The 26,917-nt window shown below is 52.8% G+C and overlaps 1 protein-coding gene across 2 annotated transcripts; it reads right to left on the reverse strand.

Annotated features, from left to right (window-relative positions):
- Window positions 1–1,491: 1,491 nt before the first annotated feature.
- On the reverse strand, window positions 1,492–14,189 carry SERPINH1 (serpin family H member 1). 2 transcript variants are annotated; one of them, XM_088140451.1, is made up of 6 exons: window positions 14,033–14,180; window positions 10,158–10,201; window positions 6,793–7,442; window positions 6,395–6,493; window positions 5,101–5,333; window positions 1,492–3,822 (listed from the first exon to the last, which is right to left on the reverse strand). In XM_088140451.1, the coding sequence occupies exons 3-6, from the start codon at window positions 7,418–7,420 to the stop codon at window positions 3,520–3,522; spliced, it is 1,263 nt and encodes a 420-aa protein (XP_087996577.1). In that variant the 5' UTR covers window positions 7,421–7,442; window positions 10,158–10,201; window positions 14,033–14,180; the 3' UTR covers window positions 1,492–3,519. The 2 variants fall into 2 exon arrangements, with proteins under 2 accessions (XP_087996577.1, XP_087996576.1); XM_088140450.1 differs by lacking the exon at window positions 10,158–10,201 and having other exon boundaries at window positions 1,493–3,822; window positions 14,033–14,189.
- Window positions 14,190–26,917: the final 12,728 nt, after the last annotated feature.

Below are 26,917 nucleotides of genomic sequence, written 5' to 3' on the forward strand. Positions count from 1 at the left end.
CCCTGTAAAACAGCCTGGGGCTGACAGGGTGACTGGCCCAAATCTCTCCCTACCCCGTGAACTTCCAGAGCAGGAGGCGGGGCTTGAACCTGGGGTTCCCAAGGCTACTCTAGATCAGTTTAAGATGGGTGTTCAACTCCCAGAACTCCCCAGCCAGCATCCTGGCTGGGGAATTCTGGGAGTTGGGAGTCCACCGTCTTAAGTTGCTGAGGCTGAGAAACACTGGTCTAGAGCATAACTCCATCCGTGGCCCTTCACTTTTCCAGCTTAGCCAGATTTAGTCACAGCACAACATGCCAACCTAGCATCTGGGGACCACCTGGTTTCATTCTTTTTCTGTGTTCTGGAAAGGAGGGGGGAGGTTTCTGATGCCCCCCAAAGCAGGGACGTCTGCCAGTTGCTGCCCAGGACCTTACGTGCGCCCCAGAGTAAGAGAGCAGTTCACTGAAAAATATTTTATTGCAAAAATTGTACAACAAAGTTGTGTGTGGTGAATAAAATAAAAGACATCTGTATCACAAAACACTGCTTAATTCACCCCCCCACCCCTTCCCCCCCCAAGACCCTCTCCGCCCCATAACCTGTCAGCACCATTGCCCAGCATGCCCTGCAGTGCTGTGGATGTTGGGTCTGAGCTGTGCACCCAAAAAGAACATGAGGTACCCCCTGGTGGTGAGGTTGGTCATGCATGTAACATGGGAAGGGCATGAAGTTAGAATGGGGGGCTTGTGCATGTCTGTTTTTCTATTTTACCTGAGTCCGGCCCTTAAATTTAGACACAGAGATGCTTAATATTAGCTCTTCAAATTCTTAAAAATCAACTCTTAACTTTTGTAGGATTGTACAATGCAGCAAAATGTGAATCAGAGAGGCTTGGTTCATGCATGTTGCACCAAGATTAGCCCGTTCTGCAAATATACTGGTTGAACTATTTACTAACCTTGTTAAGGCATGGTCTGGGTACATCACCATCAGGAGGAAAACACTGCCTTCAGCTGCCTCTCAAGAGTGAGCACTTCCAGGTTAACTCTTAAACTTAAACCCAGGCACGAGGCTCAAAAGCACCCTTCGGTGTGAAACGCAAGCATCAGGACGGGCCAAAAGGCTTGGAATATTATGCCACAGCTTGCCTGCCAGAGAAGCCAGCATGTTTACCTTTCAAAGGCCAGATTTAATCAAGGCCGCCATCTCCCAGCTCCACATACTTGCTACACCCACAGTATAATGTCTCCACTCGTCCAGCTTCCTCATCTACTTAGGATGGGCCTGCAACACCATTATCCCCAGGCAAATTGAGAAGCTTGGGGGATCATGGTCCAAAGCACAGAGAAAACGGGAAGCGGCACCAGCATGCCAACAAACCAAAATCTCATTGCTGGAGAGGAGCATCCTTCTCAGCCCTTCAGTCTAAATCAGTGTTATTCAACCTTGGCCCCTTTAAGATATGTGGACTCCAACTCCCAGAATTCCCCAGCCAGCCATGCTGGCTGGGGAATTCTGGGAGTTGAAGTCCACACATCTTAAAGTTTCCAAGGTTAAGAAACACTGTTCTAAATTAAAGTCTGTTAATAAGATGGTGTTAATGAGTTGACTTTCTAACGTGAAAGGATGGGTCTGTCCCTGAAAGGATGCCTCCAGCCCATCTGGCTGTCACGGCCAAGTCTGCTGGGAATCAGGACCCCAATTCAGGCCAACGCAGCAGATAGAAAAAGCTGTATTGCCCTACATGGCCAGGACTTTGCAAAATCTGGAGTCCAGCAGCAACAATAGCTTTGGGATGAGCACGTGTCTGGTGCTGCGACTAAGGACAGGGCTCACTCTGAACTCTTCCAAAGGAAGCCAGCAAACAAGCGTAATTCATCACAATTGTCTTTCCCTCGAACGGATTTTCACCAGAGGGCAAACTGTTAAAAGATAGTCCAGCTTACTTCTCAAAGAACTCTTCAGGGGTGCCTGCAGGAAGGAGGGGTCAAAAAAGTCAAGAGGGTGGCCACAACGGTGAGACTGAAGCCCCACCCCTTTCTTACTTGCATTGTACAGGCGGTCCTCGTTTAGTGACTGCCTCGTTTAGTGACCGTTTGCAGTTACGATGGTGATAAAAAGGAACTTTGAGACCAATCCTCGCATTGATGACCTTCATAGGTCCGTAAAACAAAGGAAAGCTGGTCAGTTTGTAAGCACAGTCATGGTTTCACTTAGCAACTGCTTCAATTAACGACCTAGTGGCTGGTCCCAATTGTGGTCGCTAAATGAGGACTAGCCGTAAAAAGGTGGGCCTTCAGTTTCAGAGTTGTGGCTGCCCTCTTGACCCCCCTGGAACTCTTACAAGTACTCCTTCATCTAAGCACTCTTTCCTGGATTAAATCAGAACCAGAACCACTAAGGCTGTTCCTTCTGATTAATGCAGGAAACAGGAATCAGACTGGACTGGAATCTGGCTGTTCGAATTGGGGGTTTCCTTCCCATGTGCACTCTCTGCCCTGGATTTAAGCTGGCCATTTCTGGAGTTCTGAGTGTAGGTTCTTCATTTTTTTGACATCTCAGAAATGCAGCCACCGCTTTTGACTGGCTCAGTGCTTCACCTAAGGCAGTGTTGTCCAAACTTGGCCACTTTAAGATGAGTGGATTTCAACTCCCAGAATTGAAATTGGCCCAATGGCTGGCTGGGGAATTCTGGGAGTTGAAGTCCACTCATCTTAAAGTGGCCAAGTTTGGACAACACTGACCTAAGGCAAAACTGTCCCCAGCACAGGATCTCTCGTTCTGTTTCATAAAACTGAAAATGCAGAACTCTCGCCCCGTAAGGATTTTAAATGTATACATGTATGTGCCTGGGTACCCAAAACCAGCTGAGCCACGTCCATGACTTTAAAACGGATTAAATACTAACAGTGCCTCAGTGGAACATCTGCGGTAAGCAAAGATCCCCAATTCCTCTTAGGGGTCAGAGTTAACTGTAAAAGCCCTTGCTGAGGCATCTCTTTGCAGAGTTTATACCAATTGCTAAGTATGTATGCATCTGTATTCTCAAAAATGCAAACCGGGTTTTGCCACAGTGAGAACATGGTGACAGGTGAGAAATTCTTTTAATTTTCCTTCCCATTATTACAAGCTCACAACCCCAAAGTTTCTCTACTGGCAGTTTCACTGTCCCTTTGCGTGGTCAGACCTTTGCATCATCTCTAGGGAGAAAAGATCTTCAAGAGCTTAAAAGATCACACTTCCTGGGATGAGCATACGAACCACACATCTTCCTAACCTCGGACTGCAGTGAATTTCCAAGGAAGAGAAAACTAATCAAAGAGACTGAATGCTCTTAGAGGGGGGCAGAAAGGGCTGCTGGGGGGGGGGGAAATTATGCCCTCATCCCAAGCCACTTCTTTTGTTCGCACTTCACATCTCACCACTATTGGTGACCCCCAAAATGGCAGAGGAGCACCAGTTCAGAAAAGGCACTTATTTGTCTCAACTTTTTTTTTCTTTAAAAAAAGACAACGAATACATAAACATGCCTGCAAACTACAATTCATCGCGCATTTTGTCTCCTTTCGGTTTAACTAGCCTGCCAATGAAAAGGATGGAGTTGGTCTTATTGTCCTTGATGAGGAAAATGAAAGGATGGTCGACGTAGAAAAGCTTGGGGTTCCTGATTTCTTCGCGGCTGTAGAGATCCGTGTCGAAGGGGTTCCCTTCCGTGTCCAACTCCAGGGCCGCCGCATGGAAGACGTTGGAGAGATACAGGTCTTTCTTGCCAGAAATCTTCGAGAGGTCTGCTTTGTTTTTGTCCACGGCTTCGGTTAATCCGAGATCAGCCAAGTGTTTCTGAAGAGGAAGAGAGATCCACGTGTCCATGAAACTCTTCCTATTGGCTGGACTTCTATGACGTCACAGACGGTTCAAACAAATTCCTACTTTTCTTCATAAGACAAAACGTCTAGCTTCCATTTCTCTCTCTGAACTAGCTGACCTCAAAATACTAAGGGGGTTTTCACTGGGTCAGGCAGAGGCATCCGCAGGGGTGGTAGGTGTGTCAAAAAAGTCAAGACGGTAGCCATAAACATATGATCGAAACCCTGCCCCTTTTTACATGTTGTGGCTGCCATCTTGATTTTTTTTAACGTCCTCCTTGCAGAGACCCCCGGAGTCAGGATTTGGAGAGGTGTGGCCACCAGCAATCCCAGGGCCATCAGCCAGACTGGGAAGTAATAAAGACCATTCTGCAAAAACATTGCATCAAATCCCTTCTTGATGGTGCCCTCTCCTACCTTTTGACACAAACACCACCCAAAACCTACAGTGTAAATCCTGAAATAAGCTTAACCAGGGATTTGCAAGATTTGGGAACAAGGTTCTGGAGAACCCTGGGACATTGCATTCCCCCTCCAGGCCGTGCTGTTCTTGGGGAGGGGGGGACGTTTCTGGCCATTCTGGAAATAAACCCTCCCAACCAGAATCAGTTTGTGTCCTAAACAAGCCCCTCTGGATGAATCTGGCTTGTTTGGGGCTGGATCACCCCTGGGACACTGGGACTTGCTTCCGTTCTCAAATTAGTGAGTTGCACACCCTTAATTTTCCACATCCAGAGGAAACAGGTCTTAGCCCCACCTGCAGGGCATAAACCAGCCCTTGCTCACTCCAAAATGGCTAAGGGAGGATCTCAGCCACCAAGAGGAGTCCTAACTGGAAATTCAACTAGGCAATAAACCCAGAGATTTCTGTGTTCACGCAATGCACTCGACCGAGTGACTGAATTAACTCATTCAGCATTCGCACCATACCTTGAATCCCAGACTAGCCAGACAGGCTGGGTTTCACTGTCTGCACAACACACCACAAACCCAAGGTTAATTATAATCAAGCTTCGTGGTTGTGCAAATGAAGTCACAAGGCCTTTCGGTACCCTGGTGTAAGCACGTGTGGCAGGGCACTGCAGCCCCTGTGTGCAAACACCAGCCCTAACACTGGACAGCAGGGAGTTTATCATCGCTGCCTTAAGCGGTTTAGACAAAATGGGATTGCAACATTGTGAACCCAACGGGAAAAGGAGCCGGGCCCTGGCCCTTGGAACTGATTCCCGCCGGACAGTCCAGGGAGGCTCACCTGAAGGTCGTGGCTGACTTCCAGGCTGATCTTGGGCAGGGAGATGGCCACTGCCCGCTCCTTCATTTTGCCCATCCAAACCTGCAGCTGTTCGCGGGTGAGCAACTTCTCCAGCCGTTCCAGGGGCTCAACATGGTTCGGCATGATGATGATCAGGCTGGAGAGTTTGTGGGCCAGCGGCATCTCCACCATCTGCAGCTTCTCAGCCTCGTTCTCATAGTACTTGTACAACCCTGTAAAAACACGTAAAGCTGGAATCAGTGGGCCTCTGGGGGCTGATTGGCAACCCTTAGTGTGCCCAGGTTCCACGCTCAGGGATTTCACAAGGACTTGGGCACTCGGCGCTCAGGGTGCAGCAATGAGATGAGCACCTGAAAATGTCAGTAGGGGCCGGAAAGCTGTTGTCTGACTTTTGAGCAGAGGAAAAGAGCGTATTTCTAGTCCACGAGGTCAGGTAAAGTGGGCCTGGAGGTTCCTGGAGGATATCTCAGAAGACAGACTGGCTGGAGATCAGGACACTCTTTTCTGGTTTCCGTTCTTGTCCTCTTCAGTGCAACAAATGAGTTCCCCCCATACCTGGCCCTACCGATGTATTTTCAAGCCCCACCACCCAGCATGGCGATTGCTCAAGCACCACTGGAAGGGACCATTTTGGAAAAGGTCAACATGAACGATGCGCAGTAAGCAAAACTTTTGCATTTTGGCATGGATGAATAATCCTCATTTAAGCCTGTGCAAAAGTCACTTTCAGGAATGGAACATTCTGGGCAACTCCCAAATGTTCTGCTTCTCCTCTAGGCCGTGCCAAACCTGCTCCAGACTGGCTACTCTGGAGGGGTTGGCAGTTTTCCAGAATCTTCTGAACCAGAAGCGGATCAAGGTGATCTGGCCCCATTTCACCTGGAACACCATGTCCCAAAATAGTGAGTTTTGCTCATGGACAAACACCTTGGTTGCAACCTCTCCTCCATTACAGAGCAGGCTTTGGATCAATATGTTGCAGAATATGTATATGTATTTTTTAAAAAGGAAACAAGAGTCCTGCTGAGTTTATTGGTCACAGGTCTATAGCTCATCAGAGACAGAAGCTCTCGGAGTCAGCCTGTTTATGTTCCTCCCTTCAGCCTGACATGCACTCATGGTTAACAATTTACAGCTAGTCTGGTGTTATTTTGTGGAAAAACGCAAGGATTTCTTTCGACTCATTTATGACCTCAAACGCTTATGGGTAAATCTGAGTGGGGACCCTGGAAGAAAGGAAACGAAGCAGAATCATGCATTTTTACCCCCTTACCTGTGCGGTGCATCATGGAAATGCCCACTGTGTAGGAACGGGACACCATGAAGCCACGATTGTCCACCATCTTGTGGTGGAACTTCTCATCCCAGTGCGCTAAACAAACCAAACAGAGCCATGAAGACTAATTAATAAAAACAAATGGCAATAATGGAAAACGTTTTCAAAACAGAGGCCTAGATGCATCGTTGAGGAACACCACGGCCTCCAACGAAGGAACCACCGTGGTAATTTATGATTGGCCACCAACTGGGAGCATCCATAGGAGGTTCAAACAAGAGAAGTTGTCAGCCACAACCTCCATCTGGACCTTTTGATCCACCTGCAGATATCCCACCACCAATTCCCCAGCACGCACACCTCTAGCTCAAAGCTCCAAATCAACCTGCACTTACGTTTGAAGAACATGGCATTGATGATCAAGGCCCCGTCTGTCTTCTCCACATCTTTGGTGACCTCGGGCAGCTTGCCGTCCGTGGTCTGGGCAGCCCACTCGTTGATGGATTTCAGGGCGCTCCGCTTGTCTCGGAAGTTGATCTTGGAATGGTCATAGTTGTAATGCTTTTTGCTACTTTGCACAAAGTCGTCAGCGAAGCTGATGGAGCTTGGCCCGTAGAGGCGGCTGCCGAGTTTCCAGGTGACGTTCCGGGCCGTGGTGTTGCTGACGTCGCTCAGGAACTCCGAGAGTCCGGTGTGGATGTAATCGTCGTTCAGTTTGCTGGCGCTGAGCAGAGCCTTGGCTTGAGAGGCGGTGGTGGCCTTTCCCCCAAGAGATACCAGCCCCAGAGAAGATGCCACCACCACTGGAGACACCAAGATATTCTCCAAGTTCTTGTCCTTTGCCATCACATGGTAGAGGTTGAAGGCCAGGGTAGCGCTGTGGTCGGCCAAGGTGGTGGCCTTCTCGCTCAGCTTCTTTTCCTCCGAGGTTGGTTTCTTCTCACTTTTCTTCTTGTCATCAGAGGGCACTGCAGTTGCGAGAGCGCAAAGCGCTAGGAGATGGATCAACCACGTGGCTTCCATGGGAACCGAGACCAGTCAGAACCTGCGAGGAACCAAGATGGCTGGTCAAGACGGGCACCGGTTGTGTGTTAGAAAATACAAAATATACCAACACCAGCTGTGCTCAATCCAGAGCCCTCTAGATGTGTTGAGACCATCACTCCCATCATTCCCTGCCAAAATGGCCAAACCACTTCTCCCACCTTGGAGTTGGGCATTTTCAGCTAGACAGCTATCTGGCAAGGGGACAACAACCCCTTATGAAAGAGCAGTGTTTCTCAACTTTGGCCACTTTAAGATGTGTGGACTTCAACTCCCAGAATTCCCCAGCCAGCCATGGGGAATTCTGGGAGTTGAAGTCCACACATCTTAAAGCGGCCAAGGTTGAGAAACTGTGAAAGAGAATCCAGCCAAGCTTTTTCCCAAAGGGCTACTGTTCTACATGCAAGGGATTTAATTAAATCAATTTATAGTCCAAGAGGGGAATCAAATTCAAGGCAGACTGAGAAGACCACTTTTGAATGTTTAATAGTTAATAAAGTTGCATTTTTGTAGAGGCTGCATTAAAAAAACATGATATATAATGCAGGTTTTCCCCCAATGTTCTAGGACTTCCAGTCAGCACTTCCTGGCTGTGAATGATGGTTGCTGTAATCCGCACACATCTGGAAGCATCTGGCTGTGAAAGCTGGTCAGGCCAAATGAGGGATGTTAGCCCTGTCTCGAGTCTGTTCCCCTGAAAATCCACTAGAGGGCGTTCAGGATGAGAGTTTGAAGATACTGCATTTTCCAAAATTTAGGATTTAGATTTAGGGTTTTGCTAAGATCACCACAATTCTCTTCCCCTGCCACACAGCCTAGTTTAAAACAGGGTGTCTCAAGGAAGCAACAGGTAGATGCATCTCGGAATCAGCAGCAGCTAACTGCTGCAACAGCAGAGAAGACCACACGCCAGTGGCGAAGTACATGCCAGTTTCAATGCTTGGTATTTCCCCTTTAAAAGGATTATGAAGGAGGCACACTCCACCCCCACTCAGAGCTGCTATACAGTAGGTGGGCAAATAGTCCACCGGGAAAAAAAAAATAGATGAAAAAACCCTCCCAATAAATTAGCAAAATAAGGATGGTTCATCTCTTAATTAGAGCTCTCTTAATCAGGACTAAATCAGCCATCTGTTTCTCCCTTTTTTAAAAAGCAGGAAATAAATTGCCAAATGGGGGAAAAAGAGAGAGGAAAAAGAATGAAGCATCTTAGTGGAATTATACTAATTGCCCCATATAATTTTATTTCATTATCCCTGCAAAAGTGCTTCCCCCCCCCCCGCCCCGTTTTGTTCCCTGTGATACCATCTGAGCAGCAGCCGAGGTCTGAGAGCTGGCATGTGGAGGCACCTTGCCAAGGGAGAGGACTGAGTTGGGTTCATGGCACAGAAGGGGCACCGCTGAGTTGAGGAACAATAGAAAGGATGTGGAAATGCACCCCCCCAGCACCCTACATTGGACAGTCCAAGTGCCACGCAAACAGCAATGGCCCAAACACCAGCACAGCTTCCAGCACAGGGCTGAATTTCAGTTTTATGCACTGTCAATCATTTGAGCTGGCTGGGCAAAAAACATTCCTTTAAAAAAAAAAGAATTAGAGGTCTTTACAGAAGGACTTTCTATAAACAGTCAGCAGCTAGAACGAAGCCCCCCCCCCATTTAAATGAGTAGCAGTAAGAGAGAAAATTCATGCACACAAGTTATAACTGGAAAGTTATTTTGCAGCTCATAAATTCAAACAGCTGGATTGGTAATAGGGACCATACAGAAGTGATGTTGCACTGATTTTTACTGGCATAAACGACTGGCTTGGCCCAATTATTAAGAATGGAAGCGTGGCTTTATGAAGAAAGGTTTTGGTGAACTCGGCAGCTCACAGCTAGATTGGGAAAACAATTTAGCCTTGGATTTCCCCCCAGTTCTGATTTCAAAGGTAAACTGCTTCTGCATGAGAAGGTTCTGCCAGCAGCTGGGCCCAAGAGCGGTAACCATGTGTGAGTGCAACTAATTCTTGTACAGCTGGGTAGCTCAGCGCCCATCACACCCAGCGAAAGAATTTCAACAGCCTCTTTGAGCAGGTAACGGCACGCAGCGCTTCTCTTCCCCTCGTCCGGCTAATATCTGTTGTAAAGGTTCGTCGCTGCTTCTCGCCTCTTAAGATGCCTAATTCTACACTGCAGCCGTGTGGGCTCGATTTCCTCCCATCCTCGATCCTGGGCAGACACAATCGGTCTGAAAACACACAGGGGATGGTCTGCCAGTTCACAACTGGAGGAAATGCTTGGCTGAAATCCTGTTAAGATGCAGGCTGGGTTTGGAGAACACGCCAGGCTAAGATATAATTGTGTAAATTGTGCCGGAGTTGTGCTACTTTGGATCCAAAGCAGAAAGGTGCTTGTGACTGTCTGGGAATGTGAAGTAAACAACTGTTTGCAACTCCTTAAGCCAGCGGCAACTTAAGCCAACTTGGCAACTAAGCCAGTTACTCCTAGGAAAGTTAAAGAATAGATTATCTGCCTCCAATAATGCCTGAAAAACGGGAGAGGGACCCTATCGATACATCATTTTGCTTTATATCTCAACTTTCCTTCCACAGTAGATAAATCCCAACTCCCCTAAGGACTTTGCATTCATTGCATCAGCCACACCATTAACTTGGATGTTCTTCCTAACATTTGGGAGTTTAGATAGTACTTTTTTCGTTTTCTAAAGATACCTTGGAATTTTTTCTTACTGGGGTCAACGTTTGCCTTTTTCATTCTGAAAGAAAACAGATACATAAGACAGTTCCCTCAAAAATTGGGTTTTCCAGAACAGAACATGAAGGCGTCATATACGGGATTTCCTAACTTAGAAGGGACAGAAATTGCAACGCTCTGCCAGGGACGTGTGTTTCTGCAGGCAAGATCCTATTTTATTTTTTCTACAAGGGAGGTGAACCACTTTCTAGATCTCACTGTTCTAAAGAAGGAAGAACCAATCCCAGGCTAACACGCTACTCTCGAGCTGCCAATAGAAAAAGGCTAATGCTTGTGCCCTCCCCTCTTGCTGTTTTGCATAGCCACACCCCCTGCAATTTGGCTTCAGTGTGGGTGGGGTCCCTACACCACAGAAGCAAGGGCAGCAGACGTGAACACCCCCCGCCAATTAGCCAAATTTCCAAGCACACGTGTGCAACCAGTGATCCTCCAGATGTTGAACTACCACTCCCAGCATTCCCCATCACTGGCTGTGGTGGCACGCAAGGGCGCCTGGGAGTTGAAGTCCAAAGACAAGAACCCTGGCACACTCTTCAATATATTTCATTTTGAAAACACAAACTTATCGTTCTTGGATGGCAGGAAGACCTGGTGCACACCTCCTTTCCAAAAGCTGATATTCTAATCCAGTGGGGTTTTATTAGTGGCACATTTCCCATCTGGGGGATTCAAATCATCCCAGAGGGTACAGGGCAAATCATTCAAATTTTAATTCAGACTTTAATTACCATAAATGTTCTGCAAGGTAACCGGAAGGTCTCTAAAACGTGCCATAAACAATAAATGTAACAAGAGAATGACTTCGAAATGCACATGAATGTCCTTCTTGGAAAAATGCAGCCTTGGGTATCTATCTTGGCAAGACTTGGGTTTTTTGATAAAGGAATTGTGGGATTTACGATAAGAAAGCTAAAGGGATTTACTCCATCCTCGAGGCCACGAGATGCTGGCACTGCCTCGTGTTTGCACAAGCGCATCCATGTCATGTGGAAAAAGTTTCTCCTCCGGGTCTCCCAGACTCTGCTTCTCAAATGAGCCAGTTTAGCTACAGAACAGCCTCTGAGGGCTGCATCTCCATCAACACCTCCATCTGCAGACCCCCCCTCTGCAATTCAGGCCGCAACATGGCTGCAGATGTTCCCAGCCGCAAGGCCCCCCGCCTTCTCCCTCCGCCATGCCACGTAGGCAGGCCCAGGCTGGGAAACTTGGAGACAAAGCGCTCGATTCTGCTGGCAGGAAGCGGATGCCGAGCAGAATCAAGGCCAGACGCAGCCAGCCCGAACTCACAAGATCATTCCCCGTTTATATCTTTGCAATTTCTATTTCAACCGCCAAGGTGGAATCGGCAGGCAATTCCGCTTCTTTCAGCAAACGCAGCGGGTTGGAGAGGATGTAAGAATTTTCAGGGAATGATCCAATCGCCTTTGTTTCTACTTCTGCATAACATGGAGGCTTTCCCTGTTTTTCTTCCCAACCTTGAGGGCTAGAAACTTGCTTTAAAATCAAAAAGGCCCACGCAGGGCTGGGTGTCAGAGTTTACCCTTTAGCTGCTGAGATTGGACGGTGAACAAGGAAGCTTCTGGTTTAGCAGAGAGAGGTACCAGCATTAGAACAAGAGGCATTTTGTGAACTGGGCAAAAAGTTAAGTCAGTGTTTCGCAACCTTGGCATCTTTAAGCGGTATGGACTTCAACTCCCAGAATTCCCCAGCCAGCAAAGCTGGCTGGGGAATCCTGGGAGTTGAAGTCCATACCGCTTAAAGTTGCCAAGGTTGAGAAACACTCAGTTAAATCTTTTTCTCCAAAGCTGACCATCTGTCCTTCCTTTCTACAGAACAGTTTTCCAGGCGTCCAGGGCAAAAACGGAGATCAGGTCTGCTGCTTAAGCAGCCAGCAGGGCTTAATGCACCCATTCTATTTTTAAAGGCATCCCCGTCAAATTGCATATCTTGGAACTGGGTTTGGCTGGAACGGCCTCCAGCCCAGCTGAATCCTGTCCCCTTTAAAGCAGTTTGGGAGCCGATCAGTACAAACAGGAATAAACCCAAGGCCCAGTTGAGAGGCTTAGCAAAAGACCCCCCCAGAACCAGAGTCACTAACCACACACCTGTCTACTTCCTTTCTTGCCTTCCCAGCCCTTTTGCCGCCGCCCCCCCCCCAAATTCAGCAGAGGGCAAAATTAAAAATAAAACTCAAGGCAGCCCCAGGAGCTAAATTAAGCTTGCCCAGGTGGGTCTTCCGCAGCCTCAAGCCAGTCTCGGTGCAAAGGATTCTACATCCAAGCAGCCGTCTGCTCTCATCCGAAAGGGCTGGGCTCAACCCTGGTTTTACATGCTCAGAAATACACCTTATTTAGGGAGCATCTTTGCTTCTCCCGACGATAGGCTCCTTTTGGAATAAACCAAGGGCATGGCCTGAATTCAGGGCCAGGGTTTCCAAAAGAGGGACGCAGCGAGCCATGATGGAGCCAGGAGAGGAGCTAAAAGGGAAAACCGGAGACGGCCCTCAACCTGCTTCTCCAGCTGAGTTGAAGGCTCAACAGCTGCACTGGCGCAATGGGTTGGGGTTAACCCTGGTTAATTTTATGTCTCAGCGTAAAGGGGAAAGCCAGGAATGGGCTGATGTAGGAGGCAGCACCAGAAAAACGAGGGTTGCTCTTCCTCTTCTGCTATTATGTTGTGTGAATGCCGCCAGCTCGTCGGATTTGTCCTCCCCTTGCGCCCTTCCCTAATAGAAACGGAGTATCCGCCTCCCGCCCCAGCCAGGGCCTCTCCTGCCCGGGGGCTGGCCGCGAAGGCTCCCGGCGCTCCGGGCCGTCTTCCTCCTGCCCGCCCGCGCGCGCGCGGGGGGAGGCGGCGGCCCGCTCCTCCCGCGGCGGAGTCCCCCCTCCCCGCGGCCAGAAGCAGCGCCCCCGCCCAGCAAAGCGCGGGGGAGCCTCCCGGCCGGATCTCCAGCTGCTCCTGGGAGTCCCCCCGGCCGACCTGCCCCTCCCCCCCTCCGCGACGGGCGCCGGAGCTCCCCAGCCAGGCGCTCTCGGGGCGCACAGCGCCCCCCCTCGCCCCCCGGGTGAAGTCCGCCTCTTTTCCCGCGCCCGGGCTGGAGACAAGGAGCGCAAGGGGGGCCCCTCCGGAGCGCTCCAAGACCCCGAGAGCCCCCGAGGGAGGGAGGGAGGGAGGAAAAGGAAGGAGAAATGGAAACAAGAAGGAGAGATGGAGAAGGAAGGAGGGAGGGAGGGACGGGGGTGCGTCCGCAGGACCCGCTCGCCCCCCGGTGCCTGCCGGCGGGCCGAGAGCGGGGCGAGCGCGCTCTTTTCCTGGACGCCCCTCGGCCCGCACCGGCGAGACCCCGAGCTGCGCCCCCCCCCGCCCTGGGGGCCTGGGAAGGAGGGGGAGCCCCCAAGCCGATGCAGGGATGGGCAGGCGAGGAGGGAAGGAGGACTCAGCCGTCCCCGCGCGTCGGGCTTGCGCTTCCCCACGGCACGGGTTGGAAGGGGATGATGGGACATGTTATCCGGGGCAGACGCGAGATGGAGAGCTGACTATGGGCCCCCCGGTCGGGGGGCCACGGGGAACGCGGCCCCGGCGCCGAGCCTTGGAATCCGAGTTCACTCGCTTTAGCCGCCGGGACTCGCCCCGGCAAGCGGGCGAGCCGCGAACGGCCCGCCTGCAGCCGCGGCGCGCCGGCCCTTCGCAGCCCGGGGAGGCTCTGCCCTCCGACTTGCAAGCCTCCGGGGGCTCCCCGGCCGAGCGGCGTGCGAAGGCGGGCCCGGGACCCGCGGCGCCCCCCGCCCGCCTGCCTGCCTGCCTCCCGCCGGCCGCCCCCTCCCTCCCTCACCTCCGAGCTCCGGAACGTGCAGCGGGCGAGCCTTGCAAGCGCAGGAGGTTCTCTGCGGGGACCGCCGCCTCCGCCACCGGACTGGCTTTCTCTGCCAAGCCGCCGCCGGGCCAGGGGGCTATATAAGGGAGCCGGAGAAACTTCTGGAAAGGGGCGGCGGGGGGGCAACTTCTCCAAATACCTCTGGCAAGAGGAGGCGCCGGGAGCTCGCCCCCCTCCCCGCCGCTGCAGGGTCCTACTGCCGCTCGGGTTGCAGCAGCCGCGCGCCCGGCTCCGCGCGCGCCGCCTCCGCGGTCTTTGCGGACGGAGCTGCGCGAAGGGCCCCGCGTTAGGAGCCAGGGCGCTGGAGCGGGGTTCACGCAGCCTCCCCCGTGGGGAACGGCACAGGGAAATTGCAGCAACAACAGCAACAACAATAATAATCCCAGAATGGGTAGGTCTGTCCTCCGAAAACCGAGGGGGAAACTCGCATGGGAGTGCAAAAGATGGCTTAGTGCAAAGTGGGACGCGACCATTGAACGGTTCATCTGGTTGGTGGGGAGTCTGCAAAAAGAAAGAAGAGATTTTGCACCTGTCCACATGGGTTCCTGTTCTGTTTCTTCCCTTTCCGTAACTGATATCCTGCCCAATTCCACCAACTCTGGGTGGTCCACCCACAAATTAAATCGTCCCCCCAACGTCATAAACCAGCGAGCCTCCTTAGAACAGCACCACAAATCAGTCCTGGCAGATCCCTAACACCTGATCCAAAGTAACCCCTTCACAGCCTTCCTACGGTCAAAAGGTGTGGAGCCATCGGGATCTCAGAGGGGACGGGATTGGAGAAGGATTGGACAGCTGCAGAAGCCCCTGGCCCTCCAATAGCCAAGGAGAGGGGTCCTGGGCTGGTTGCACAGGGCAGGCAGACCCTTTAGGGAGAAGGTGGTCCTCTGGATGGACTCAACAAAGCCAGTGTTGGAATCGGTAACGTATTGGCCACCCACTTCAGGTGCACCATACAGGTCATCCTTGTTTAGCGACCACAACTGAGACTGGCAACTCAGTTGTTAAATGAAGTGGTCGCTTGAAAACTGTGAAAAACTGTGAAAAACTGTGCTTACAATTTTATTTCAGTTTTCCTTTGCTTCTTGCTACTTCCTTCAGTTGAACTGGGGTTCTTTCTCTTTCTCTTTGAGGACATCTTAGTACGGGATAAATAAGCAAGTGAAAATAAGAGCAGAGAGAAATTGCAAAGTCTGTAAATGCAAGGACTGATCGCTAAGTTGTTTTTTAGCAGCATAACTTCAAATGGTCACTAAATGAGGCAGTTGCTAAGTGAGGACGACCTGTATCCGCAGAACGCAGCTCTTTCCTGGCAGTTGAGGGCTGCTGCATTCACCACCAGCTAAAGTTTCTGAGTAATCTTCAAAGACCACCCCAAACTGTGTACATTGCAGTAATCCCCTCTCAAGACAATGGGGGACATGTGACTGATGCCAAGGCCACTGCCTCCAAGAAACAACTGCAAGTGGGGTGCCAGCTCCCCCAGCCGTGGCCTCCCCTTGCTGAACCGGAAGCCATGAATCCAGGAGAACCTACAGCTGGGGATGTCCTCTTTTGGCACCCCCTTCAGAGCTAGCGTAGAGACTCCTGCAAAACTGATGTCTTCTGGACAAGTGGCAATGTCCTCCTACTAGGAGCCCATTCCAAGCTGCTGCATGCCATCCAGTCCCTGATGCTTCTAGATTTTGGATAGGAACATCTTGTACCTCTCCAGTCTGATCTGAGTCGAGATAGACACCAGGTCTCATCGGTCAGCAGCACTCTGTTGGCCCTTGTGAATTGGTCCCCTGTCGCACCTGGGTGGGTGTGATTGGATTGAGGAGGGTCTCCAGGGCTGCTTTGAGGGAGGGGTCATGCCTGCGCCTCAAAGGGGGCAGCAGGGCACTCTCTTGAAGAGCCCATCTCTCTATCCAGCTGCGCTGGGTCACTTGCCTCATTTCCAACCTTCCTTGATGGGGACAGTGTTGGAGCAGAAGCGACAAGGAATGGAGCAATTCTTCAGATCAGTGATTAGTGAAGTCCACATGTCTTAAAGTTGCCAAGTTTGAAAAGCACAGCTTTAGATCATATCAGTCAAGTTTCGGAGCCGGACGTGGGATTAAAACAGCATACTCTTGTGGATGGCCTCTGCTGGGACCTGGACAAGGAAGGAAGGAAGGAAGGAAGTTAGGAAGGAAGTTCCAAAAGTAACAAGTAAACTCTGGGTCTGAACTTTTTGGATGTTTGTCTCATCTGCTGTGGCTCCTGGACTCTGGTCTCCAAATTTCACTGCTCCCTGAAAAGTTGTCCCCCCAGAGTGGGGGGAAGGGGGGAGCCATGAATACTGTCCATTCTTACAGCCTGGTGGTGTCTTCTGCATGGACTGGGACTACAGTTCCGAGGATTCCCCAGCCAGCAGTGTTGTTGCTAAAGATTCTGGGAGCTGAAGTCCACATAGACCTCAGGGTTAGCGTGAAGATAAAGGCAACAGATAGAGAGGGGGAGAGAGAGGGGGGGATACACACGCACACATGCATGCATGTATTTAGGCAGGCATGTCTGTAGGAGGGTAGGACTGTAAAGCTGGCTTTTAAAATAAGTTTTAAAGAGCAGCCCAACGATTCCAACTTGCTTTCCCTCCACAGACGTCACGCAGCCCCTGCTAGATGAACAGCCTTCTTGCGCTCCAGCAGAGATTTTGCACCAAGGGCCTTGCCCACGTGCATTCCCTCCAGCCCCAGCCTTGACTGCGAATGGCCGTAGCCCCTGACTTCACAGCCCCTTCGGTTCTAAGGCCCTCTTGACCCTTAGCTGAACCTGGGCGCAGCCCGATCCAGAGAGACGCTGGATCCCTCCGCCGGAACCAGCAGCCCAGGAATCCTCCTTGAGAAGAAGAGATGCCAGCCTTGTAGGAAGAGAACCCAGTTAGTCTATGGTGGCCAGGAGGCACAGAGGCACCTTTTCTGACTAACCATCTTATTCCAAGGCATTAGCTTTCTGGCACTGCAGCTCGCTTCATTAGGTGTGTGGGCTGGCTAGGCTGATGTAGGGTTTAAACTGAGGTGAGGCTGTTGGGGCATCAGAAAATCACAGCTCCTTTCCCCCTGCTCTTCCTGATCCCATCTTGTCCCCACTACCATTCCATCATCTCCAGTCCATTGTAGCATCCTTTGCATTTCTCCCAAATGTGAATCTGTCCCCTTCTGACTTCCCCTTTGCCCCAAAGCGATCCATGCATCAGTCAGGAACTTTGGGATAGCAGGAGTTAAGGGAAACGGGATTCAGATGTCTACCACTCTCATGAGAACAGCAGATCTGGTGGGTGGGGAGGCCCAGCGAGGATCTGAGCTGGAAGGCCCACATTGGCCGTGCCTTCTCTCTCTGCTCTGCTCAAGCCAATCCCACCCCAGCAGCGGTTCCTCGGAGGAAAAGCCACCCACCCACTCCCAACCCGGAGAAGAAGGGCCGGAAATGAGGATTCTTCTGGAAAGCAAAGGAGCGAACATCCCTTTCATCTCTTACAGAACCAAAAATAAAATGTGAAAAATTAAGGTGGACGCAATGGAGCGCTGAAACGGGTTCTTGCTTGGTTGAGGACTAGTGTGTTGAAGAGGCTTGCCGCTTTTCAGTAGGGCTCGGTAGGGTTCTCAGAAGTTCATTAGCAACCCCTCAAGGGAGGTTGGGTCAGTGATGAAGAAGACAAGCTTCCCCAAATGGTCCATTGGCCAACAGCAGGACCGGCCTACAGTGCCGTGGTGTTGTGCCTGAAGGACAAGATGGTGCCTCATTCCAGACAGGCTACAGATGCTAGCCAGGCAGGTTCTTGCGAGCTTACTTCAACACTTGCAGGTAGGGCTGAAATACTCCAGAGCAGTGTTTCTCAACCTTGGCAACTTTAAGCTGTGTGGACTTCAACTCCCAGAATTCCCCAGCCGGCATGAATCCATGTTTCTCAACCTTGCTGGCTGGGGAGCCATGCTGGCTAGAGGATTCTGGGAGTTGAAGTCCACACAGCTTAAAGTTGCCAAGGCTGAGAAACACTGCTCTGGAGAGTCACTAGAGGGCATTCGCACGTTTCACCTGGATACTGTATTAACTCATTTCTGAGATCACATAAGGCCCTAACTAACCAAATGGCCTGAACCTGCACACTGAATTACCACAACCCTATTGCCAACCAAGGTTAAACTTAACCAGGTTTAGCACGCTGCACAAGTGCATTTGCTATATTTGATCTGGATAAGAAGTATGCAACCACAGTTTGTATAAGACAGTACCAGAATCATGAAGGGAATGGGGTTCCCTGTGACCCCCGATGGAAGCAAAAGTTTGAAGAAGCAGGAGAGGAAGAATATTGAGGCTTTTGAACTTTGGGATTGGAGAAGACTCCTGAGAAGACCATGGACGGCCAAGAAAACAAACCGATGGATCATCAAATGAATCGACCCAGAGGTCTCCCTCAAGGCACAAAAGACCAGGCTCCAATTATCCTACTTCAGATACATTATGCAAAGATGGGAGAAGGCTCTCCCTTCTTATGCCCTCTCTGGAGAAGGCTCTGATGCTGGGAAAGGTGGAAGGAAAGAGAAGAAGAGGAGGACCAGCAGCAAGGTGGAGGGACTCAGTCACAGTGGCAATGGGGGCATCGTTGAAGACCTGAAGGACCACATTAGGGACAGACCATCTTCAAGAAAAATCTATGTAGTCACTAAGACTCAGCACTGACTTGATGGCATGTAATCAATCGGGACCTGGAATCTTTATTTTTAAACAATGGTAATATCTCAGAGGCAAAGTACACATTTTGTTTCTTCCAATCTGCAGCATGATTCCCAGGGTGCAAACAGGCTTAACCAGATGAATGAGGGACTCAGCAGAGGCATTTGCACGACATCCTAAATTTTTGGGTGAAGTTGGCATTTTGGGGTTTAGCATCTTCCAAACCCCTAAAGCAGTGTTGTCCAAACTTGGCCACTTTAAGATGAGTGGACTTCAACTCCCAGAATTCCCCAGCCAGCCATGCTGGCTGGGGAATTCTGGGAGTTGAAGTCCACTCATCTTAAAGTGGCCAGGTTTGGACAACACTGCCCTAAAGAGACTCTCTTTCCTTTGTTGACTGCCCCATGCTGAAGAAGTTTCTTTTAGTCAATACACGTTGCCGGAAGCAACCTTCTGGTCTTTTTGCTCTGGAATGAAGCCTTTCCCTTAAAAAAAAAAACCCGTGCAAGAGATTTGCATGGCTTCTTTAAGATGCCTCCAGCCACATTCTTCCTCTGCAAATTCCTTGTGCAATTCCCTGAAATCTGACCGAGGACAGGCGTGGCTTCGGGGTCCCGCAGAGGCAACTGCCTCTTTTCTGCCTTCCCCCTGCCACGCTGGAAACTTTGCAGCATGCCAAGGAGGCCTGGAAGGAAATGTGGGACAGAACGAGACGCTTCTCCTCCTAACGACAGGGCAGGGCTGCCAAAAAATTATCCTCTTTTTATAGCATTCATGGAAAGAGGGAAGGATCCCCTTCGCACAGGAGGAAAAAAGCAAGCGACCATTTCTTCGCTGCAATAGCATGAACTCCTTTGTGACCGACTGACAACTCCAAGGGTGTTTGCAGAGTGTAATCAAAAAAGCTCAGTTGGCGATAGAAGCTCCATCTGTTTTTTACGTCTGCTTTTGTCTCACAACTTCGCAAATTAAAACTGCCCCTCCAGGTAGCTACGACTGGTTGGTTTCATAAGCCACAAATTGGGGTTTATGCTGGGTCAGACCCTAAAACTGACGTCACGTCATGACTTAGCGCAAGGGCTGTGAATTGGGGTATCCATAACTAGGTGCAGTGATGACAAATTTAGCACTGGGTCCAGAACTGTGTTTCTCAACCTTGGCAACTTTAAGATGGGTGGACTTCAGCTCCCAGAATTCCCCAGCCAGAATTCTGGGAGCTGAAGTCCACCCATCTTAAAGTTGCTAAGGTTGAGAAACACTGGCTCCAGAATGTTAATTTATCTGGGCTTTGGCATAGGAGTGTAGGGAATCAGAATATTATTTGATTTTCTTGCTTTTTTGATTTTAATGGATTGGATATACTTTTATTCTGTTCACCAATCAGAGCTCTGTTGGTTAGAGGGGTGGCCATATCAACTGGATTAATAAATGCACTAATTGTTTGCTGGCTTATTGTTTGAAATGATCTTTTTAGTGTTTTCTATTCTGTTCACCACCCAGAGTTCCTTTTGGTTGATGGCCAGCTATACATGTTTGTTTCATAAATAAATATCGATACATACATAAATAAAATTATGAAACACACATTATGCTATCACACCGCTAATACCACCTTGATGAGAAGTAACAAAACATGTCATCCCAGTGGAGACTCCGCCCTTGCGTACTTGCTACCTGATGTCCTTTGCTGTCCTTCTGGACGTGAACCGAGCTGTTTCACAAGACAGTGACAGCCCCTTTTGCATCCAGCTTATAGATTTATTTGCAATCTTTGTCAACCTGCCCCACTTGGACAGGAACAGCCCAGCAACCACCAAGGACAGAAAATGGTAGCAGTAAGAAGAGTTCCAGTTTGCAGGAAAGTACTAAGTGGAGAGCCACAAGTCTCTGGGCTCTGTGCAGTTCAGTATTTTTATCAATGATTTGGATGAGGGAATTGAGGGGACACTTATCAAGCCTGCAGATGGAGGAGAGAGGGGTGGCTAAGACTGGGAGGGGTGGCTAAGACTGCAGATGGAGGAGAGAAGACTCAAAGAGATATGGATGGATGGATGGATGGATGGATGGATGGATGGATGGATGGATGGGTGGACAGATCAATAGATGGCTGAGTGGATGAGATGGAACTGAACAGGGAGAAATGTCAAGTTTGTGAGATTTGCCCCGTTCGACAGAGAAACTCTCGTGACACGTGTGGTTCACAAAGAAGGTTTACTCATGCGTAACGTAGTAGTCACAAGCAAAGCCAGGACTGGCTTGGTACAATTGCATCACTTGTTATATTCCCCCCTTCCCGCGCTTTTTCCCGCCTCGTGATCGCGTTGCGGCTGTGGGCTATTAGGCCCCCCAATGTCCCCCCTGATCGTTCATGATGGCAGGGTCGGTCAGAGTCCATTGTCCTTGATTGCCAGTCCCCCTCCGGCTGGGTTGGTCCCTCCCTGCTACGTGCAGACCCGCGGGTTCTGTGCTGCGTTGCGATCTTGTTTCGCTGCCCTGCGGCCCCGTTCCTTGCTTGCTCGCGCCGTTATCAGTTCGTAATTAAAAGCTTCCGCTGCGGTTTTCCTGTTTAGCTGGCCGCAGGTGGCTCGTTAATTAGCGGCGCTTTCGGTTCCTCTTTTCCCCGCTAGCTACCGCCGGTGGATTCCGCGTGGTCTGGTTGCGAGCTTCCCTGCAGCCCCGTGCTTCCCTGAAGCCTCGTGCTGACCGAACCTGACATGCCGCCCCCCTGACGACAACTCCCCCCCTCGGTCCTATTTCGGCTTCCCGGGGTATTTACTGTAAAAGTCCCGCACTAGGTCCGGCGCCCTTATGTGGGTTTTACTCACCCATTCGCTGTGGGACTTGGGGAAATGTTTCCATTGCACTAGGAGCTGGGTCTGCCCCTTGTGCCTCCGGGCATCCAGTATCCGGTTGATTTCGAAATGCTGCTCCCCCCCGACCATGATGGGTGGTGGTACTCCCACCGCCTTGTGCCAGGCGTTCCCCGGCTGGTGCAACTTTAGCAGGCTGCAATGGAACACCGGGTGGATCTTCCCGAGGCTTTTCGGGAGCGTCAGCCTGACGGTCACTGGATTGATGACCTCCGAAATGGGGAACGGCCCCACAAACCTCGGGCTGAGTTTTTTCGATGCCTGGTGCGTCTTTAGGTTTTTGGTTGACAGATACACCTGGTCCCCCACTTTCCACTTTTCCTCGGGGAGCCTCTTGCGGTCCGCGTGCTTCTTGTAGTCGGCTTTGGCTCTTTGCAATGCCGCGTGCGCCGCTCGCCGGGTCTCGTCGATTTGGGCGAACCAGGCGTCCAGGGAGTTGATCTGGGATTCCGGCTGAGGCAGCTCCGGCATGGGGACGAAATCTCTCCCGGTGGCTACTTTGAACGGAGAGAACCCGGTGCTCTTGTGGACGGCGTTGTTGTATGCCACCTCCGCGAATGGTAGTAGCTCCGCCCAATCGTCCTGTTGGTGCCCCACGTAGCAGCGCAGGTACTGTTCGAGCCCCCGTTCAGGCGTTCCGTGGCTCCGTCCGTCTGCGGGTGCGCCGCGGAGGATAGGGCTTGTTTCGTCCCCACCCGCTTCAGGAACTCCCGCCAGAACCGCGCGATGAAGTTGCCGCCCCGATCGCTGACGATACGTCGAGGTGCGCCGTGGAGTCGGTAGACATGTTGCACGAACAGTTTCGCCAGCCCCTCGGCCGTGGGGACTCGCCGGCACGCTACAAAGTGCGCTTGTTTGGAGAATAAGTCCGTGACCACCCAAATGGCGGTCTTCCCCTTACTCTCCGGGAGCTCCACTATGAAGTCCATGGCGACCTCTTGCCAAGGGCCGTCGGGTTCCGCTACCGGCTGGAGTAGGCCTCTAGGTTTGCCTTTGGCTCCTTTCGCTGTTGCGCACACCGGGCAACCCCCGAGTACGCCTCCACGTCCTTCCGGAGCGTGGGCCACCAAAACTGCCGCCGGATTAAGTGGAGTGTCTTTACGAAGCCGTAATGCCCCGCGCTCCGGCTGTCGTGGGCTCTCTCCATGACCTCCCGTCGGCAACCCTCGGGCACGTACAGCTTTCCTTCGTGCCACCACAACCCCTCTTGGCCGGTTAGCGCCTCTCGGTTCTGCTTGAGCCAGCCGTCCCGCTCCGCTGCCTCCGCGAACCCTTGCCTTACTTCAGACGCCGCGTCCCGTCGCTCCCCCTTGGTCTGGCTTCGGGTCACCGCCTTTGCAGCCAGCCTGCTGGCGGGGATGACGGAGTCCACGATCTCCTCCCGTAGGCTGGCGTGTTGGGGCATGCGAGACAGTCCATCCGCTAAGAAGTTGCGCTTCCCGGGGATGTGTTTCAGTGTGAACCTGAACCTCCCGAAGTATTGGGACCACCGTGCCTGTTTGGGGGATAGCTTACGTGGGGTCTTCAGGGCCTCGAGGTTCTTATGGTCCGTCCACACCTCGAACGGTTCAGTTGCCCCCTCCAGTAGATGCCTCCACGTGGCCAGCGCCCACTTGACCGCGTACGCCTCTTTCTCCCACACCATCCACCTCCTCTCCGTCTCGGTGAATTTGCGGGAGGCGTAGGCGCACGGGTGGATGGCCCCCTCCGGGCTGGGTTGGAGCAGGACTGCTCCCGTTGCCACGTCTGATGCATCCACTTGGATTATAAACCGCCGGTCTGGGTCGGGATGGCGCAGGATCGGCTCCGCGGTGAACCGCTGTTTTAGTTCCTCAAACGCCCCCTGGCATTCTGCAGTCCACGCGAGTGCCATGCTGGGCTTGGGGGTTTCCCAGTGCCCTTGGTTTTTAGCAGGTCGGTTAGGGGAAGGGCGATTTGGGCGAAGTTCGGGATGAACTGACGATAGAAGTTCGCAAACCCTAGGAAGCTTTGGAGTTGCCTCCGGGTTCGCGGCGCTTCCCAGCCCAGGACATCCCTTACTTTCGCCGGGTCCATCTCAATTCCCCGGCTGGATATTCGGTAGCCGAGGTAGTCTAGTTGCTCTCGATGGAACTCGCATTTCGAGAGCTTTGCGTACAGCTGTGCCTTCAGCAGTCTCTGGAGCACCGTGCGCACCAGGCTCACGTGCTCCGCCAGGGTCTCGGTGTAGATGAGGATGTCGTCCAGGTAGACCAGGACGCCCCGGTAGAGTAGGTCGTGCAGCACCTCATTAATTAGCTGCATAAATACCCCCGGGGCCCCTTTTAATCCGAACGGCATCACGGAAAACTGGTAGCTTCCGAGCGGGGTGTTGAACGCCGTCTTCCACTCATCTTTTGAACGGATCCTAACTCTGAAGTAGGCTTCGCGCAAGTCCAGTTTTGTGAACACCCTCCCCTTCGACAGATGCGACATCAAGTCCTTCATCAGGGGGAGGGGGTATTTGTACTCCGTGCTGATTGCGTTCAGCCCCGGTAGTCTACGCACATACGGAGCGAGCCGTCCTTCTTCTCCCGGAATAACACCGGGGCCGCTAATGGTGACTTCGCGGGTTGGATGAATCCCCGTGCTAGGTTCTTGTCTATGAACTCGCGCAGGGCTCCCATCTCCCTCCTCGACAGGGAGTACATTTTTGGCTTAGGCAGGGTCGCTCCTGGCTCTAGCTCGATGGCGCAATCACTGGGCCGGTGTGGTGGGAGCTGGTCAGACTCCTTCTCCCCGAACGCTGCCACCAGGTCTCGATACTGCCTCGGGATTCCGCCACCCGTCGGGGGTTCCCCGGGTCCGGCCCCTCGCTTTGCGGTCGCCTCGCCAGTCGCCGCTGCCTCCCCTCGCCTCGGGATCGTGGCGGGTCTCCGGGGTCCCGGCGCTGCTGCTGCTGCTGTTGCTGTTGCCGCCCGGGTCTCGGGCCCCATCTGCTCTCGCCCCGTCTCCCGGTGTCCCGGACCCTCCGCTTGTCCGCCGGTGGTTGCGGCTGCCTCCGTCTCCACGGCTCGGTCCCCTCTGCTCTCGCCCCTCGCCGGTCTGTCGACCCCGAACCGCACTGCCTCCGCCGTCCAGTCGACTCGTGGGTTCCACCGCCGCAGCCACGCCAAGCCGAGTACCACCGCGTAGTCGGCCACCGGGACCACCACGAACCTCAGTTCTTCCCGGTGACTTCCGATCGTCATCTGGACCGGCTCGGTGTAATACTGAGCTGGCCCCCCCCCTGCCAGCGTGCCATCTAACTGGCTGAATGAAATGGGCTCCCGGAGGCGCCTCAGCTGTAGCCCGAGCCCCGAGACCACCGCTGGGTGCATCAAGCAGTGGGTGCAGCCCGAGTCCAGTAGCGCCCGTAGCTGCGCCTCCCTCCGGATCTCACCCCCCGGACGTGTATCCTCACCCGGAACGGTGGGCAGTCCTCGTCTCCTATTGGGTCCGCGCGCCTCGACTCCCCTGCTCGCACTGGGACGCCGTTCAGTGCGAGCGCGCCTCGTTTCCCGCCGGCTCCGAGTCCTCTCCGGAGGATGCTGTCTCCGGGGTCGACCACCCCCCGCGTCCTTTCTCGGTCACCGCCGCCACTGCCCCCTTCCGCGGTCGGTCCCCGGTCCTTTTCCCGTTCGCACGCGGGGTTTTGACTTCGGGCCGTGGTGGGGCGCCTTCCTGCTCCGTCGGGCACTGCGCCGCTCGGTGGCCTCTGCCTCCGCATCGGAAGCACAGATTCGGGGCTCTGGTCGCCTCTCGCCTCCCGGTGGACTGCCGTCGACCGCTCCGTCTCTCCTCGGGGTCCTCTCCCTCGGCCGGTCCCTCGTCTGGTCCCGTCGTCTTGTGCTCTGTTGGATCTGCCGCCACGCCGATTCCGCCGTTCCGGCCAGCCAGATCCAATCCTTCACTGTGGACGGGTCGTCCCGCCCCAGTGCCCGTTCCAGGATCTCTGGGTTGAGTCCCCTCTTAAAATACTTCACCTTCAGGGACTCCGGCCAGTCCGCGAGCTTCTCGGCCAACCTCCGGAACTCCAGGGCATATTCCGATACCGATTTGCCCCGCTGTCTGAATTGTAGGATGTCGTCCTCCGCCCGCTTGGCGCTCAATGTGTCCTCGAATCTGTCCCGGAGCGCCTGCATGAAGTCCGGGAAACTCCGTAGTTCCGCCGCGTTGGCATCGTACAGCCCGATCACCCAGCTGGCGGCTTGGCCATCTAGCAGCTCGGCCACGTAGGATACCCTGTCCTCGTCTCTAGCGAATAGGTGACCACCCCTCTGCATGAACCCCCTGACGTGCGTCAGAAAGTGCGGCAGCTGTTCGGGGTCCCCTGAGAACTTCCCAGTGATACCTCAAAGTCTCAGGGCGTCTGCCGCCCGTTGGTCCTCCGACCGGGGCGCCGTGGGTGGTGCCGGCGGGGGTGTCGGACCGCCCCCCCTGTCGCTCGCCTCCTCGTTCACCGCCGGTGGCCCCACTCTCTGTAGTAGGGTCTGGAGCATCGCCTCCACGGCGTCTAGGCGTCGCTCGACTCTCTCCTCTAGTCGGGCGAATTTCTCGCTCCACTCACGGTTCCGGAACCCCGAACCCCGGGTCATCGTAACGCCTGAATCGTCTGGTCCGTGGTTCACGCCCATCGACCACCGCTCGGATGGAGTGCGCCCGGCCCTGGCCGCTGCCCCGTCGCTCCCGGGCGGCTCCGACCGCCCTTCCGCGAGCCTGGATCCCTCGCGCTCCAGCTGACCCACGGATTCCTCGTCGCTGGTCATGCCTGTATTGAGAAAGAAAACGCTCCTCGGTGGTACCGGGTAGCGCTGACGGTGAGTCCTGGCTTTATGTGAGATTTGCCCCGTTCGACAGAGAAACTCTCGTGACACGTGTGGTTCACAAAGAAGGTTTACTCATGCGTAACGTAGTAGTCACAAGCAAAGCCAGGACTGGCTTGGTACAATTGCATCACTTGTTATATTCCCCCTTCCCGCGCTTTTTCCCGCCTCGTGATCGCGTTGCGGCTGTGGGCTATTAGGCCCCCAATGTCCCCCCTGATCGTTCATGATGGCAGGGTCGGTCAGAGTCCATTGTCCTTGATTGCCAGTCCCCCTCCGGCTGGGTTGGTCCCTCCCTGCTACGTGCAGACCCGCGGGTTCTGTGCTGCGTTGCGATCTTGTTTCGCTGCCCTGCGGCCCCGTTCCTTGCTTGCTCGCACCGTTATCAGTTCATAATTAAAAGCTTCCGCTGCGGTTTTCCTGTTTAGCTGGCCGCAGGTGGCTCGTTAATT

The sequence above is a fragment of the Python bivittatus genome, unplaced genomic scaffold, assembly GCF_059951505.1.
Source record: "Python bivittatus isolate LINGU-HERP-01145 unplaced genomic scaffold, Pbiv_v1 ctg000340_np1212, whole genome shotgun sequence".
In the NCBI taxonomy this organism is placed as follows: domain Eukaryota; kingdom Metazoa; phylum Chordata; class Lepidosauria; order Squamata; family Pythonidae; genus Python; species Python bivittatus.

Coding starts and splice junctions, on each gene's coding strand:
- SERPINH1 (XM_088140451.1), bottom strand. CDS start 7,420: ATGGAAGCCACGTGGTTGATCCATCTCCTAGCGCTTTGCGCTCTCGCA. Junction 6,494..6,792: donor CAATGCCATGTTCTTCAAAC/GTAAGTGCAGGT, acceptor TGGTTTGTTTAG/CGCACTGGGATGAGAAGTTC. Junction 5,334..6,394: donor TTCCATGATGCACCGCACAG/GTAAGGGGGTAA, acceptor GTGTTTTTACAG/GGTTGTACAAGTACTATGAG.